The 18787-nt window shown below is 35.6% G+C and overlaps 1 protein-coding gene across 5 annotated transcripts in view; it reads left to right on the forward strand.

Moving 5' to 3' along the window:
• The window catches only part of LOC113058724 (protocadherin Fat 3), a 123480-nt gene that overhangs the window by 66222 nt on the left and 38471 nt on the right, over positions 1 to 18787 (forward strand). For 3 of the 5 annotated variants that reach the window (XM_026226889.1, XM_026226890.1, XM_026226893.1), the window contains exons 3-9: positions 979 to 1097; positions 1192 to 1390; positions 10221 to 10282; positions 11431 to 11748; positions 12604 to 12817; positions 13992 to 14060; positions 16941 to 17080. In XM_026226889.1, coding sequence (XP_026082674.1) covers positions 979 to 1097; positions 1192 to 1390; positions 10221 to 10282; positions 11431 to 11748; positions 12604 to 12817; positions 13992 to 14060; positions 16941 to 17080 — 1121 coding nt within the window. The remainder of the gene's footprint in view (positions 1 to 978; positions 1098 to 1191; positions 1391 to 10220; positions 10283 to 11430; positions 11749 to 12603; positions 12818 to 13991; positions 14061 to 16940; positions 17081 to 18787) is intronic. The other 2 variants (XM_026226891.1, XM_026226894.1) reach the window with 1 other exon arrangement.

The following is an 18787-nucleotide window of genomic DNA, read 5'->3' on the forward strand; positions in this document are numbered from 1 at the left end:
TTGCAGAACATTTACCATGGTAACAGTAATTTCTGGCAAAACACTGAGGTGTGTAAAAGTGCATAGAAATAATACCGAAATTATTGGGGGGGGGGGTTATATATTTATATATATTATATATATATAATACTCTATCATTAAATATTATCTTTATTTTTATAAAGATTTATTTACTTTCTGTTAAAATAATTTTATAGACATTTTTCTTTTTTTTTTTATAGACATTTTCTTTTTATTTGATGTACCTCAACAGTCGCGCCAGAGCAAAGACTCGCTTTTTGTGGCAAATCTGTGCCTGAGATGAACTGTTTTTTTTTTTTTTTTTTTTTTTTTTTATGTTCTGACAGTGGACATAATTAAATGTTTTGTCCCCAAGACTGAAGACCTCAGTTTACTGTTACATGGAACAATGGAAAATGGAAAATGTCGGGCTGTTGATGAGGTCAGAGGTTCAGGTTTTATTTTGTCTTTAGCCTGAGGGTTGTGTTTTCTTCTGCTGTGTTTCTGTCACATGACTTATGGAAGTGACCTCCTTATTGATCTAAATTGACCACAACCTGTGTGCTGCTGTATTATCACAGAAAAACTGATTTTTAAAGGTACCTCACCACCAGCATCACCTGCTGTGATAAATAATGACTGTTTTCAAACAGGTTTCCAGACGAAGAGGAACCCCTGATTCCTGTGTTATACTCAAACAGTTTTTTTGTTTTGATAGCCCCACACACAAATCCCTCACTAAGCATATAAATCTGAGACAGTATTTAAAAAATAAAACAGAGCAGACCTCTCAGCATTAGTAATTCTGCTTTTTGTCCGTAATTATTGCTGTCGCAGTTAAAATGAGTTTCACAGTCTCAGCGTAGAATGCATGAACTGTTGGCATTGAAACTAAATGATCAACCCTGCCACTGTTTCACTGGAATTAAAATATTCAGTCTGTGATGTTTTGATGTTTTTATCAATTTTATTTTGCAGGTGTCATCTACACTACAGATTTGTTGGACCGAGAGACGCAGGACTCCTATTGGTTAACGGTGTACGCCACTGATCTGGGAGTGGTCCCACAGTCAGCAGCACTGCAGGTGTACATACAGGTGAATAAGTGTGCATCCTATGGGAGAGTTTGTGGTTTTTGCATGAAATTTTCATTTATATATATATATATATATATTGTGTGTGTTTTAACAGGTTGAGGATGTTAACGATAACGCTCCCCTCACGTCTGAACCGATGTATCATGCCACCATTCCGGAAAACTCCCCAAAGGACCAGTCAGTCATTCAGATCCAGGCGCAGGACCCTGACGCCACGACAACTGAGCCTCGCCTGTCATTTCGGATCTCCAGCGGCAACCCGCAGAACTTCTTCAGCATCAACCCACGCACCGGTCAGTGTCCTGTCCGTCAAACTGTATCTGTCTGATAGATAACATACATTAATGTCAGTTTTAATAAGCTGAGTTTATATGTGTGTCCCTTAAAAAGTACCATGGTACAATGAAGGTATCAGATGGTGAAACCATGGTATTAAATGATTATCATATACATACACCTATATCCGTCCATCCTTCCATCCATCATTCTATCTATAACTATCTATAAACTGTGATTTACCATGGTATCACTTCTGAAAAAGCATGGTAATTGCAAGAGTGTATTGCAAGTCTGTGATGGATATAAAGCTAATTATTCCTTCCCATGCATTAATTATTTAGTAATTAAGTTCACCTGTTTAAATATGTTCATCTGGGTGTGTGAGTTCTCAAGGTCTGTTGCTGCTCTCTGCATTATGACATCATCGTCTGAGCCTACTGTAAATCCTAGCTGCTGATTGGCTGGTGATATGGTTTTGGATTTGATTGACAGATTAATTTCATAGCCACAGGCCTTTCTCTCCAGCCACACGCCCCGTAGTGCATGTCAGCAGGAAGCACCGAGCCTAATTAAAAACTTTGGAAAGGTCACAAAAGGTCAAGCTGTCAGAAAGACGGAAGGCAACGGGGAAAGGGAAGCGGCCAGAGAGAGAAAGATCAGAAAGTGTTGTGAGGTTTGACGCAGTAAGTCGGTTTTCGTAAACAGGGTTCCCAGAAAAACTCACAACACACCAGTTTTCTGCAGATAATTGTCTGATTATGTGTGTGTGTGTGTGTGGCAGAAGTTCGATCTTGTTGCAGATCAATGTGAAAGCACTGGTTACCATCTATGGACTATTTTTGAAAAAAAAAAGTATTCGTGTCTATCTCTCTGTCTGTCTGTGTGTGTTTCTGTCTGTCTGTCTGTCTGTCTGTCTGTGTTTCTGTCTGTGTGTGTGTGTGTGTCTGTCTGTCTGTCTGTCTGTCTGTCTGTGTGTGTGTGTCTGTGTGTGTGTGTGTGTGTGTGTGTGTCTTGTCTGTGTGTGTGTCTGTCTGTCTGTCTGTCTGTCTGTCTGTCTGTCTGTGTGTGTGTGTGTCTGTCTGTGTGTGTGTGTGTGTGTGTCTGTCTTGTCTGTGTGTCTGTCTGTCTGTCTGTCTGTGTGTGTCTGTCTGTCTGTCTGTGTGTGTCTGTCTGTCTGTCTGTCTTTCTGTGTGTCTGTGTCTGTGTGTCTGTCTGTCTGTGTGTGTGTGTGTGTCTGTCTGTCTGTCTGTCTGTCTGTCTGTGTGTGTGTCTGTCTGTCTGTCTGTCTGTGTGTCTGTCTGTGTGTCTGTCTGTGTGTCTGTCTGTCTGTCTGTCTGTCTGTCTTTCTGTCTGTGTGTCTGTCTGTCTTTCTGTGTGTGTGTCTGTGTGTCTTTCTGTCTGTCGTTCTCTCTCTCACGCAGAAGTGTGTACTGCTTGATTTGTCGTGTATTTGTTTGTTCTAGTGAAAGCTGTCTAAATGTTAATCTGACGGCTGCAGGCCTGGCCTCTGCTCTCATCTGTCAGCATCATGAGAAAGGCCTTTCAGCCTCGTCATGTTTAAATGTATCTGTGTAACAGAGACGATTACACATCACCATCTCGCTGGCACACACACACTGCAGCTCTGTCTGTTGGGCTTTTATTTGGAAACTTGTTTGTCTGTTTATGGATATAGATTACATGAATTATTGATGCCGAGTCAAATATGCCAAGCGCACAGAGAGGGATGAAATTACAGCTTTCAGAAAACTTCATTCAGTTCCAGGTTTAAATAAAGTAGATGTGAGGAGGGAACTTATGAAAAAGTATTGAGCAGTACGGTAAAGATGACTTTAGAGGGGAACGCAGGGGTCATTTCATTATTCTCCTATAAAGCAGAGTTGAAATTGATGTTTCTGAGATAGCCAAGTTGATTTCCAAGCGTACACCACAGGAAGAACTTGATGCACAGCTTTGTAAATTCAGACCTTGTTCTCATCAGAATCAGACTTGAATGAGGTACAGAAATCAGATCAGCCTTCGCTCTATTGAAAAAACTGTCTGAGCTTGTGTGTGTGTGTGTGTGTGTGATTAATGACATCTTTGAGACACTGGAGTTTGTGCATGCCACAAGGAAATGTTTATTTATTGACATATTTCTGAGAAATCAGAGCCAGGGTGTGTGTTTTTTGAAAGTGTGTGTAGTCAGCACGGTTGGCGGCAGATGTTGAGGGTATTTTGATGATGCACTGTGAAGTGGACTCCAAAACAAAACATCTTTAGTTCTTTCACAAGACTCTCTAGACACCACTCCACTTCTTGTTTGTGTGCTCCCTCGACAGCGAACACATCTGCTGGGACAGTTAGACTTGTAGTCTGATCCCTGCGTTGAGAAATGTGAGGTCTCTTATGATAGTTTACACATGCTTCGGAAAGATTTCCTCACTGTCATGGGGGACGTTGCTTGTACACTTTATTGGTTTTGCAGATGTGTTTGTAACAGAGGAGTTTATACACCAACTCCAAACAACTCAGTTGATCGATACTAGAAAGCCTCTGGTGTCGATACTGGATTCAGACAACAAATAAAAGACCAGCAGAGGAAAAGAATAAAAACATCTTAGCTTGGTGCAAAATAATTACATTCACTAAATCCTTTCATAAGGATAGCAAAGAAACTGCAACATGGTGCCAACCAACCCCACATAAATAATACAATAATAAATAAATAATAGTTTTGTATTATTATTGATGTTATTGTTATTAATAATTATAATAATACAATTATTGTTATTGTTGTTGTTATGCAAATAATATTTATAATAATAATAATAATTGTTGTAGTTTTGCTGTTAGGTTAACTAATAACATATAATATTTGCAAATGATTAAAATCATAATTTTTATTAGCATTGATATAATATAAGAAATCAACCGAAAATAACAACAATATAAAATATAAAAAATAATTATAGCAACATTGTATAAAAACATTTTATTATTATCATCATTTCATTTCTTTCTTTTGCTATTGTATTTAATAATAATAATAATAATTATTATTATTAGTATTATTAGTATTATTATTATTATTTTCATAATCATCATCATCTTCGTTGTTATATGTTGTTTTATTTTATTTTTATGTTGGTGGTGGTGATTTTTGTATTTTATATAATATAATATTAATAGTAATAAAAGGGTACAAATCATAAAATGTATTTTAATAATTTGCATATTTCATCAATCCATCGATAAAAGAGCAGATTTTTTTATATTACAGTAAAAAATAAGCAAGTCTTATTAAAGAATGGCCTTATTACATAGAATTATGAATTAAACTGAAGTAAGATCACATAATATTATTATTATTAAAGCCTACTCTTGCTGTCCCTCAACTCCTCTAGGGATTCACTGTATTCTGTGGCTCATGTTACAGTGATTAATACATTTAGACAGTCTGGTTTGTACACAGCAATGGGAAATTGCACCATTTTAAGGCAGGTTTAAACTTATGTTCAGAGTCTGTTCTCCCTAGTGCATCTCCAAACAAAGACAGAACTGAACAGTTTACACACGCTCCCTGAACAACATGAGCAAAAACCTAGCATTCACCCCAAAGAACAGAGAGATGGACTGAACAGATGAATAGATGATAGAAGTACCATTTTAAATGCATAGATGATTGAATAGGTAAATATATATGACTAGATGGAGGAATTAAAGTTTGTGTGTAATATTTTTTTGTGTGTTTCTTACCAGCCATGAAATGTCTTTTACATCATTTTTCTTTGTGAAAAAAAAATTAAAGTTACAAAATTTTTTACAAAATTTTTTACAAATGTGTTGAATTTATTTTTTTAATATAGCATTTCACACAGAATAATCGGGTGATTTTAAGTATCTGTAAAGATGACATTCTAAATGAAAAGCTGCTAAATTATTTATATAAATTTATAAATATATTGACATTTCATTACAGTGTATAAACATTTATGTAGTGTGTAAGGAATAAAAGCTTTTATATATTACAATATGTACAATATTTAAAATAATTAAACAGTTATATAATAAGATTTTTTCACATTTTGATTATATTATATATTTATTAATTATAATTTTAAATATTTCAATATTTTATAAATACATATATTTTATCTATATAATATTTGTTATGTATAATATAAAATACAATATAGGTATTTATATATAAAAGAAACGTTAAAAGCTGCTCTGCAGTCAGTGAAAAGACTCTCCGTGTAGACGAGGCGACAGCATGTAAGATCAGAGGAGAACTACACACAAACACTTCCGTCATTATTAACACATGAACGTCTTTCATTCACTTCCGTCAGGGCCAGACTGTCATTATGCAGCAGTTCCTAACTCACTCGTCAGTCACAGTCTGTTTGGTCAGATGAATGGTTGTGTGGATCGACGGAGGGTCAAGAGTCTTCAAAATGCTGCAAGCTTCTACAGTATAGCTCGTTTTCAGCTTGCAACTCTTGAAAAGGCTCGCTCTTTCTCTCTTCTGCTTGTCTCAGCAGTAATTTGCGTCTCTGTGAATCTCCTCTGCAGGTTTCACACATTCGCGTTTAGTCTCCTCCAACCCCGAGTTCTCCTCCTCGCCTTTCCTCCCCCTCCGTCTCATCCTCTCTCATCTCTCTCTTATCCCTTCCTAACACCTTCCTCTCCTCCCTGTCTCACTGTATCACCCTCCCATTCTCTCGTTCACAAGGCCTTAAGTGTCTTTTTGTCTCTTTCTTGGGTTCTTACTCTCCCATTCCATCCCCCTGCGACTTCTTAGCATCCTTCCGTCTTCCTCTCGTTCTGTGCTGTCTTCCTCCTTATGATGAAAGACTCTAAGAATAGCTCTCTCTCTCTTTCTGTCTGTGTCTGCCGCGGCTCGATAATCACTGCATCTTCTACAGCATGTAAACAGCCTGTTTTCACTGTTCCTGAACCAGCGATGCGGCGTGCAGATCCGCATTCATCCTGCTCTCCGTGATTGCGATCGTTCTGATTATCCTCCATAATGGATCATTTGGAATAATAGACGACTCACAGAGTTTTATCAAAAGCATTGTTCGTCATTTCTATGATCGCATTCATGGCCTGAGGAGCAGTAATAAGCTATATCTTTAAAGAACTCCTCTAGTGACGTTTCTTTATAAAGCTGCACGTTTTATCTATTATGTGTTGACAGAATTAGGCCACACTCAGAGTTAGTGTTAATGCATAATGTTTGCATTTTTATTACAAATTATTATGGATTTAAAAAAAAAATACAATTATTGTTAATACAAAAATTGGAAAACAGAAAGTTTTCTATTTCCATACATCTGTGAATGTTGTGTTTCAGTGGAAGCAAGAACAAGTCAGTTTTTGCATTAGGCACATGATCAATGAAAATATTTAAATCGGTTCGTATTTTATTAATCAAAGATGAATAATTGATCAAAAGTGACAGTAAAGAGATTTATAATGTTATACATTTTTTATTAAATAAATACAGTATATATATATATATGTTTTAAATTTTCTATTCATCAAAGAATTCTGAAAAAAATGTATCATGGTTTCCACAAAAATATGAAACAGCACAGATGTTTTCAACATTGATAATAATCAGAAATGTTTCTTGAAGCAAATCAGTATATTGATTTCTGAAGGATCATCTGACACTGATGCTGAAAGTTCAGCTTTGTCATCACAGGAATACATTTTTAAATATATATTAAAATAGAAACATTTATTTAGAACTGTAATATTTCACAATATTTCAGTTTCAACTCTATTTTTAATCAAATAAATGCAGTCTTGGTGAGAAACGGAGACTTGTGCAAAAACAAATCTTTTGAATGTTAGTGTACATTTGATCACCTTGAAATAGTACATAGTTGTAAATATCTGTTCCTCTGATAACTTTTACTAAAATTTTTCATAGCCCTACAAGAAGACATTTAAAGTTTACAAATATTCGAATGTAAGTATTTGTATAAAATGTTTCATGCCTTAGAGTTTGCATTACTACTTCAAAAATGATTTTATATTTATATATTTATGCATTTTTTTATATAATATATATATATATATATTTTTTTTTTTTAAGCCGACAAGCACATTGAATAACTGACAGAAGGTGTTTGCATGCAGGACAAAAGTGGGGCAAGTGGGGTAATATATTTTTCATTTATATCAATATATAATAATATATTAAAAATAAAACTAATCTAAATAAAAATGCTAATTAAACACAAAATCAAGTTTCAAACAAAGATGTACACTTGAAACGACAAAAGAATCATGGATAATTACTTAATTTGTCTATGATTTCAGTCTCTCATTATATAAAAAAAATTGTGCTGGACATCAATTCGTTGAGCATTTTTGACATTTACTTCAAAGACATCAAATGTTGATTTTAATAACCTTGTTCAATAAGTTGTCTATTAAAAATTAAACTGTGTAAGACTCTGCCAAAGTTTTTTAATTTGCATGAACAGCCGATATAAATTATTGGATGTCATTTTGACATTTAGAAAAAGCATGCAATTTAAAAACCAGCGTGACTGGCCTCTGCTGAATTCTGCCACTCTCTTGTTTCTTTGTCTTTTTCAGACGGCTGTTGATTTATAGATGCAGTGTGATCTCAGCGTGTGTGTGGCCATTTTACGTTCCTTTGGTGCGCGTTTCGAATTTATGACGCCGACCCCGCCAATGAATCACAGACACTCATATTGGCCAATTCCCACTTGCAGCACAAAACACGCGCAACACTGGCACTTTCCAAAGGTTTTGATGTTATTTTTATCCACAACGAGTTTCTTGGGAAATCAAGGCCTCCCGTGTGAACTCTAACAACCGAGGAACACAAAGACAAATGCTCCGTGAAATAAATGCATGTGGCCATCATAAAATAATCCCAAACTGAGATCCTACAGCTCATGCATATTCTAAACGCAACGCATTACTGGCCTGTATAGGTATGCTGTTGTATACTGTTGCTGTTTTAGTTAATTGCTTGTAATCACTCATCACTCTAATTAATATGCTAATTCCAGTGAATGCAGCTGTTCTTTAGCGAAGCGCTCTCATTCTCACTGATTGGATGCTTATACAAAGACACCCTCATTAGCAAATCCATTGCTGTTAGTTAAAACTAGATGAAAGCGATAGATCGGACAAAAATGAAACTTGTACGAGTTTATTTCCTCTCTTGAGCACAAAAGAAGATATTTTGGAGAATATTGGTAACCAAACAGTTGATGGTAGCCATTGTATTATTATTATTTTTTTCTTATTGTGGAAGTCAATGGCTATCTTCAACTGTTTGGTTACTAACATTTTTCTATATATCTTCTACAGTAGTTAACAGAAGAAAGAAATGATTAAATTTTGACATAATTAATTTGACTTTTTTTTCCTGGCGAACTGTCCCTTTCAGAGAAAGTTTCAACTTTTGAAAATCTGTATCCGGGGGATTGTTTATGGCAGTTTTTTCTTTTGAGTACCCTATATCACAGAAGTCGCATAAAAAGCTTGCGTGGGTGTTCGGCGTCCCACGTTAGAGCTCTAATTTGTCCGTTTTTTTTCCCCTTATGCGGATTTACTTTCCCACACATGCTGGTCCAGATCTGTAGCTGTGTAACGAGCCTCTGGTTGCCATGAACATGAGATCTGAAGTCTGTAGACGTTAAGACCTCGCTTGCCCACTATGACCAGTAAACCCTATTCAGGTAGCAGCAATTATCTGATGGGGCCTCAAACAGACGGTGTGTGTGTACAGGCATGATGTCATCAGAAAACTTTTGTCTCTGGTCTTTTTGTTTGCCCCTACATCGCCGTCCTCTCCCGTTCTTTTAGTTTCCCCTTCTGTTTTCTCTCTCTCTCTCTCAGTACTCTCTGTGACTGGATTCAACACTCTCTCTTTCTCTTCCTCCTCACATGTCTCTTCATCTCTGATATGGGTCAGAGACGGGGCGCCCTGGGATGCGCCTGATCAGAAAGCATACTTAAAGACCTGCAACCACTTTGACTTGCTACGGAGAAAATACTGGCACTGTAGGAGCAAAACTCTAGGGCTACGAAAATAAAATAAATCATTTTATACATAATAAATAAAAATCTCTATAGCAAAAATTCATTATTGTAGCAATAATTAATGTATGTATTTGAATGTAAGTGTTCAACTTTAGTTGTATTTATATTTAACTTACATGTGCATGTGTATATACAGTCTATACATATATTTTCAAATATAATTTATTCCTTTGATCAAAGCTGTATTTTCAGCATCATTACTCCAGTCTTCAGTGTCACATGATCTTCAAAAATCATTCTGATATGATGATTGCTGCTCAAGAAACATTTCTATTTCTACATTTATTGTGTACTGTATTTTTGCTTTATATTTTGATTAATTGATTTAGTGTTTTCATATGTATGTGTATATATATATGTGTGTGTGTGTGTGTGTGTGCTTGTTTGTATATGTTTTTTTTATTAATTAGATTAATTGTCTTCTTTCATGTGTTTCTATTAGTGCTTTTTAATATTGCACTGTAATCTGTAGTTGCATTCATGAGAAATGACATTTTCGTCCGAGGTGTAGCATGAAGTCTGAATTGGATGTGATGAAATAAAGACCTTGTACCACAAAACAGTGGCAAGTAAACTACTAAGTTGCTGTATGCAGCTAGTCATTACTTTCAGTGATGTTCATCTTGAAATGAAGCAAATTTTATGACTTTAAGAATGTGAAAGGTAAATCACTGTCATTACTTGTAGTTAGAGACTACGAGTGGTTGGGTCAAAGCATATTTATAAAGCGCCTGCTAAAACGAGTGATTTTGTGTTTTGCAGGTCTGATTACCACAACCTCACGGAAACTGGATCGTGAACAACAGGCGGAGCACGTCCTGGAGGTGAGACACGCTCAAGCTAACCCACGTTCACACAAACACACATCCGGTGTGAGAGCTGCGATCCATGCTGATTTGTGCTCCCTCCAAATTGCAGATCAATTTTGTGTGAGACGGGGGAATTACGACAATTTGCACTTCGTATGAACGCAAGATTATCGACGTGTTCTGATTGAGTCACGTAGACGCCTGTTTGAAATTCATAATGCTTGCTCTGCGAGTCTGTTAGTGTAGGTTTAAGTGTGAAAGTGAATGATTGTGAGTGGGTGTTTTGTGTTTGTAATAAAACTGATTTGTCATGTTGATCTTTTGAGAACGAAATTGTCACTTACCCGTTCACCGTGTGATCCCTTGACACCCAACCATTACACAGACCAAACGCCCCTTTTATTTATTACAACCCCCTCTTTTTTCTAATTCATTGCTGCCTCTCTCTTTCTCTCAGACAGACACAGGCGTGGCGCAGAAGTCTGTGAAAGGAAATGAATAAAGTGAATTGAATTAATCGTTCTGTTGTTGCTACCAAGACGGATGGCACACCGTGACTTTTGTTTTTAATGATATTATTTAAATGTTCCACAGCAGTCTTCTGATTGGCCGGTGGCCACGTGCGGCCATGCCGATTGGTGGATGAGGGATGGCCAGGTTTGCTAATGAAAAAGAAAAACGAATCGAATGACAGAAACAGGAAATGAGAGATAAGCAGAACATGACTCATCATCACTCCATTGTTCAAAGAGAAAAATGATGTAGAAGATCAGATGCAAAGACAATCTTATTTCTCCTTTCCTGTCTGTCTATAATCGTTTTTACCATGATTAATAGTGTTTACTAAGGCAAGCATCACTTATGCTATTACACATGCTACAAGTTTGATCTGAACAGATCTGTAACTCGCCCCACAATTAAATTAAATATAATTAAAATATTTTTCGAGCAGCATATTAGCATATCAGAATGATTTCTGAAGGATCGTGTGTCACTGAAGACTGGAGTAATGATGCTGAAAATTCAGCTGCGCATCAAAGAAATAATTGCACTTTAAAATATTTTTACATACAAAACAGGTATTTTAAACGGTCATAATATTGCATAATTTGATGCGAAGGTGTGTTTTATCCTCATGTTGATTGCTGTGGTTTTGTGTCCAGGTGACTGTATCAGATGGTGGTCCTTCTCCCAGACACACTACAGTATGGGTGGTAATCCAAGTGTTGGATGTTAACGATAACAAACCAACGTTTCCAGAGAAGATGTACCAGGTCCGTTTACCCGAGCGCACCCGTAAACAGCGAGGCGCTCCGATATATCGGGTGTTCGCCTACGACCAAGACCTGGGCGCCAACGCTGAACTCTCCTACAGCATCGTTGATGGCAATGAGGATGGGAAATTTGTAATCGACGCAAAAACCGGTGTGGTTTCATCGCCCAAGAAACAGTTCACAGCTGGAACCTATGACATTCTTACCGTGAGTCACCTTTGACCCTTGAGTTTCTGAATGAAGCTAATTATGTTTGTGCATATAATTATAATAATTGCTATATTATGTGACTAAAAAAAAAAAAAAAAAATAATAATAATAATAATAATAATAAAATAAAAAAGCAAAACAATTATAAATAATACAATTCAATTGAAAATAAGAACATAAAAAAATAATAAATTAAAACGAAAAAATATAAAATTTTATAATAAAATAAAATGAATGATAAATAAGAAAATTATAAAAGAAAATAAAGAAAATAAGTTAATAAAAAAATTAAATAATAAAAAACTAATAAAATGATATATAGAAATAGAATAATAGAATAAAATTAATAAAATGTAAATTTATTTTTTTTTTAAATCTTATAAAAAAATCAATTAAATTAAATTATGCTAAGCTTGATAGACCATCTTGGCCATGCTATTTAGAGCTGTTAGACCACTCTGGTAATGCACCAAACTTACGTGACTTGCCCATAAACCAGCTGGACCACCTGAAAATGGTATGATCTATTTATTTATTTATTTATTTTTTCCCACCTAACTGGAATTATATAAACCATCTATATGAGATACAAGGATAAGAAATAGTCTCAGAAGTGTGAACTCAAAGAGAATCATTTCCAGGTCTTGTAAAACTCTCAACACATAGCAGCTCAATTCTCTCAATGAGGGAGTTGACATTTTAAAATATTTTTTCTTGTAAAAGGTTTGTTTTCTTTTGTTTGTATTTCGCTCAAAGGTCACTACTAGATGCATTCTTCCATTTCAGTTCAGCCCTTTTAATGTTCACTTGCCTGGTATTTTTGTCTGACGTGTGTTTAACCTCTGAGCGCAGGTGAAGGCTGTGGATAATGGGCGTCCTCAGCGCTGGACGACGGCTCGTTTGCACATCGAGTGGATCCGCCGTCCTCCTCCCAGCCCTGTTCCTCTCGCCTTCGACGAGCAGCTTTACAATTTCACCATCATGGAAACCGACAAAGTGGCGGACATCGTCGGCGTGGTGTCCGCCCAACAGCAAGGCTCCGCCTCCTTGTGGTTTGACATCACAGGTGAGCGATTGGATGGGTTACATTAATGTGATGATCTATGCTACGTGGAATTGATACAATAGAGCTTTTTTAGCATTTAGAGTTGGGTTGGGGTTTATTGTAACTAAAAACTAAAATTACTTCAAAATTTTAAAACTAAATTTTAAATGGTGTGGGGTTTTTATAGAAATAATTGTACTTTATATATGATAAAATCTTTAAATATATGTATTTTTGATTCTTATACCTAGTCCTAAGAGGTTAGGATCACAGTTAGGTAAAGATTAATTAGGCCAGATATTTTCATCTGGTTTAGAGCTGGTGGAATGTTTGTGATTCACTGCATGATTTGTGTTGTATTGCTATCTTTGCCATTCCACGGTCACCATGGCGATTGCTTTCCGCTGTCTGTATCTATGGTGATATAAGGTTTGTATACACACAAACAAATAACTAATACACTGAATATTACATTATATTATGATTATATTAAATATATATATTATATTTGAAAATCTGGAATCTGAGGGTGCTCAGAAAAAAAATCTAAATACTGAGAAAATCATCTTTAAAGTTGTCCAGATGAATTCTTAGCAATGCATATTACTAATCAAAAATTCAGTTTTGATATATTTACAGTAGATCATTTACAAAATTTCTTCTTGGAACATTTGGAACTTTAGAACTTTACTTAATATCCTAATGATTGTTGGCATAAAAGAAAAATCGATAAATAACTTGTACATTTCTTTATTATATTATATTATATTATATTATATTGTATTATATTATATTATATTATATTATATTATATTATATTATATTATATTATATTATATTATATTATATTATATTATATTATATTATATTATATTATATTATAATATGCTCATTGAGCTGCTGTGTGTGTGTGTGTTGGTCTGGGGGGCAGGGGGAGAGTCCGGGTGCAGCATGCTTGCGGTTTGGTGTTCAGATACCTTCTGTTTGCTTCGGCAGCACCTGCTCTGCACTCTTTCTCTGCTCTGCCTCTCTTTTTTCCTCTTCTTCTTCTCATTCTTGTTCTCTTCACTGCCCTCTTTCTCTCCTTTCTCTTATTTCTTTTATCCTTTGACTCCTCATTCTTTACTTCTGTTGTTCTATCTCTTCTCCCTCTTCTCTTCCTCTCTCTGTTTTTCTAAATGCTTCGTATGGGAAGGTCCACGCTCTTTCCGTGAGATGTTCTATGTACTCCAGACCGCTTGTGGCAGGAACTGTTCTACAGAAGGTATCTTTACCAGTTCAGCCGAACTCTTTTCCTCTTTTCTTTCTCTTAACTCTCTCTTTCTTTCGGTTGTTTTGGTGTTGTGATCTCTTCTTCTGTCTTCAGCTATGTCTGCCAGTCTTTTTTTCTCTCTGCGTGTCCAGGGCTCAACAATAAAGGATTTCTTTCAGCCTGCCAATTTTTATTATTTCCCGACCACACATTATTTTTGTTTTGGTTTTTTATTATTTTGAGTCATGTATTCTGGTAAATAAGGTTCTTATAGCAACATTCCAATTTTAATTGGAAAATGGATATAACATTCAAACATTAAGTAAACCGTCAGTAATAATGAGAACAAAAAAGCATATTATGGGCAACAGCACAAATAAATACAATAGAACAGTGATACAAACTAATAAACAGTGCTTTGAGTTTCTATCACTATATTCAGGAAAGATACTACTGAAATCCAATAATACAATGTAAAATAACATAGTATAGTCTTCACTGTATAAATTAAATATAAATTAAAGCTACAAAAGTTATTCAGTTAAGTGAGTGAGTTACTTTTTTTTTAATTTGTTGTTTAATTTCTCATTGAGGACATGAATAGCAGCAGATTTATTAGGCAGCTGTCACTTTAAGAGCAACTGCATGGGTTCAATACACTGATACACATGCAGGTTTTCTCAGGATCTTTAGTTTCACTTCAGACAGAACCGACAAAAATGATGATCTTTAATGAATTCTGTGTGCATCTGTCCATTAAAGCAGGACAAAACCGCGAAAGAGAACTCGATTCACTATTCGCTCGCTGAGTGAGATACACTCGTGCAGAAACTGTTTTCGGTCGCACCTCATTGAGCTTTAATGGACGAAAACCGACAGAAACATGTCCAAATTCCAGTCTTGGAGAATTCTCTTTTGTGTCTTTAATGGTTTTAAATCACTTGCATGTTTACAATGGTGAAATAATGCTTTAAAACACGTACAAATTATAAACATATTGACAATTTCATTTACTTTCCTGAGCGCCTTCCATTCTGGCACTGGGTAATAGTGCAGTCCTTATTGTCCAGCCCTGATTTCTGTCTCTCTCTCTACCTGTTTCTCATTGTGTGTACGGTCTTCTTTCTCTCTGCATGTTCTCTCTTCGTGTGATTCTGTTTGTCTCTTTCTTCTCCTGTCTTTCTCTCTGTATTTATAAAAGTTCAGCAGAACTGATCTCGCTCTTTTGCCGTTTAACCATCAGCTAGCTCTGCTTTCCCATCATCCTTTGGTATTGTGTTGTATTGCTTAATCTTGATTGGTTGGGATGTGAATCTGAGGACGTGTTTTTTGATACAAATGTGCGTTTTAAATGTGTTTGATATATTGCTGTATGCATGCGTGTGTGCGCTTAGCATTTTTTGTCCAGTGGTGATAATGGTCTAACTGGTGCTTCCGTCCATCTGTGTGTCTGTGTGAGTTTGTGTATTGTTTATGAGGTACCTAAAACCCTTCTGGTGGTCGTTGACCCAGCCGTATCATCTGCCGCCTGATTAAATGCTTCATTAAACAGCCAATCGAGTGTGCATAAAGGTCAGGGGTCCACCTAGAGTTAGCTTGCCAGGCGAGAGAACGCTCAGTGTGGAAAACAAGGGTGTGTGGTGATGAATGAAAGGGTGTGTAAGTGTGTGTAAGTGTATGTCTCCACCAGGTGTTACAGCAACAGGCGGCATGATATGATTAATGTGCCCTGGGTAGAACGAGTGTGAAGAGGGAACATAACACACTTTCACCTCTGTTCACATGCATAGGGGTTCGAACACACTCATGCAACATCCTGAGCTATGTCTAAAAGCAACAATTCACCTGTAAATGACAGGTCTGTCACCATTTGCTCACCCTTATGTCATTATAAAACTATAGCCCTGACTTTTTTTCTGTCATAGGTGTTAGTCAGAATGGTGACAATGGAAGCAAATAGCAAAAAAAGTGTTTTACAAATGTTTTTAATGTTCAAATGTTATGTTTTAATGGACATGAATTATGATTGTTATTTTAGGTGGTGCAAGAAAATGGCAATTGTAATCTTAATATAGGGGGAATTTAATTTGATATGAAATATCAGCCAGTAATTAAAAAATATAATAATAATAAAATGATACATATAAACTACTTTTATGGTGCATTTTGGAGCTCGACGCCCTCTGGTTTAGTCTGTTGTGTGAATAAGATCAGCATGAATGTTTTTTTTGTGTTCCTTGGAAAAAATGTTTGGATCAATGTAAGGATGAGGAAATAATTACTGATATCTTTTGCTCTTTTTGGGTGAGCTATAACTCTAGCAGTTGAGTTTCGCTGTGCGATAATAGTTGTTTCTTCAATCTAAATGTGTGGTTTGCCTTTCTGTAGCTGCTGTTTAATAGTCTATACGCAGCGGAGTGTTTTTGTGTGTATGTGGGTGATGTGTTTGTCAGACTGTGTTTGTGTAGGTTGTATAGAAATATAAAGACAGTCTTAGAAAATGGATAAATCATCTTTTTTTATCACTTTAGAGTGGCGTGCACACATGTATGCATGGATGTCTGCATATATTGTGTGAATGTTTTGCATATGTAGGATGTTTGAGTTATGTATCTGGCATACAGTATGTAGAGTGTGTGTATTTTAAATGTGTGTGCTTTACTCATGGGATGTGTGTTGTGTGGGTGTAATGAGGAAATCCCATCCTACTTATGTTTCGCCCTTCAAAACCCTGTATCGCCCCCATCTGGTGAACATGAGTATTACAGTGGTGTGAGATTGAATCTGTGTGTGTGATATATCTGTATATATGTGTGTGTGTGTGAGAGAAAGATATTTCCATAATGTAGAGAGAGTTCTTGTGTGTAATGATGTTTTCTGTTTTCACGCAAGGCGGTGATGTGGACAGTATGTTTGACGTTGAGAAAGGCGTCGGCACTATCGTCATCGCTAAACCTCTGGACGCCGAACAGCGCTCGTTTTACAACCTCACTGTGGAGGTCACAGATGGGACTAATATAGCATACACTCAGGTAAACACACTCTCACCAACACAAACAAACTTAAGACACTCGGAAAGCTCTGCTCCAAAAACATGATACTAATAAACGCATGTAGATTTAAGATTTGATATTAATATAAATAGTAATTATAATTTATTTTGTTTCTTAATATTACATTTTAATCTTATATATTAGTATAATCAGTTTTATGTATAATTAATATTTATTTGTATTAATTTATAATCAGCATTCCTCCAATCATGCACCATTATATATTCATATTACTTTATATTATTATTATCATCAGCATAGCTATCCACAAGTATGCTAATATATTATATTAATATTATATATTAATACAATTTATTTATATGTAATTGTTTTTAATGTATTTAAATTGTTAATAATAATTCATAGTAATAATAAAAATCGTTCTTGTACGCAATTATTTTTTATTATTACTATATATTAAGTAAATTAATTAATACTAAATTATAATAAAATTAATACTGACTCATATTAACAAAAATAATTTGTGTATATATATATATATATATATATATATATATATATATATATATAAATTATTTTTGTTAATATGAGTCCGTATTAGATAGATTTTAGATTAAATTCTTTATTTTATAGAAAATATATATTAATATTTTAGTTTTAATAATATTAATATATCTATATTAATTTGTGTATAATCTGCATTTCTCTCCACTTAATATTTTTTGATGTTTTTCATTAATTATTTGGAAAAAATGCTTTTTCTTCCTTAGAATATGGCCAGACATGATCTTAAAAGGCAGCATAATGTTGTTGTTTTTTTTTCATATCTTTTGGAGCAGCTCTTTTTGTCTTTTACACACTTTTGATTCTTAAAAGTGTCTAGGAGGGAAGTTCACTAGGTTTCGGAACAGACAGACAGACAGGCTGTTTAGTCGATGATTGATGCTGATGTTTGATGCTGAGGGTTTGATTGATAATGTCTGTCATCGTTCAGATTACACATCCCTGATGTCAAGGTCCCATCGGATTGATAGCTCCGTTTCCATGGATACCAGCCTTTTTCAGTGAAATGTGTCCGTGAAGGTCAGAGTTTAAAGGACACAATCCATCCTGAAAGAAAAAAATGTGGGATAGCGAGGAAAAGCGAATGATTGATCTGTGTAGCAGAAGCTGCTGGGGTGTTTGGGAGGAGGGGGACAGGAAGTGCTGTCACATTTATTCAGTTAATTCACTCACTATGTACACAGAGCAAATTAACATATGCACACGCATGCACAAGAACATAAACACAAAAGATAACTCACTCAAATTCAGTCGATTGCATATTAAGCAGCACTTTGCATACACACACACACACTGTTCCATGCAAATGCACTCCTTTAAAAATACAAAGTACAAATACACACGTGAACCAAGAGCACTGGAGGGAGGGTCAGAGAAGGAAAAAATGGAAAAAAGATGCTGAAAGTGATTGGATTCCTCTCTAAGACTTGTTCTCAGTTTAGAAAGCACCATCTTTCCCACACTTTCATACACAAATGTACATTCATTCAGAGTCTGTGATGTACACACACAGATCTCCGTAAGGGCGAGTGTGAGATGTAAGTGCACGTCTGTTATTACTTTATAATTAGATCAGCCGGTGTGGTTGGATCTCACACACTCGCAGACACACTCTCAGTTGTGTGTGCTCCTCTGACCAGTGTGACTATTAATACAAGTTAT

The sequence above is a fragment of the Carassius auratus genome, chromosome 40 (genome assembly GCF_003368295.1).
Source record: "Carassius auratus strain Wakin chromosome 40, ASM336829v1, whole genome shotgun sequence".
Taxonomy (NCBI): domain Eukaryota; kingdom Metazoa; phylum Chordata; class Actinopteri; order Cypriniformes; family Cyprinidae; genus Carassius; species Carassius auratus.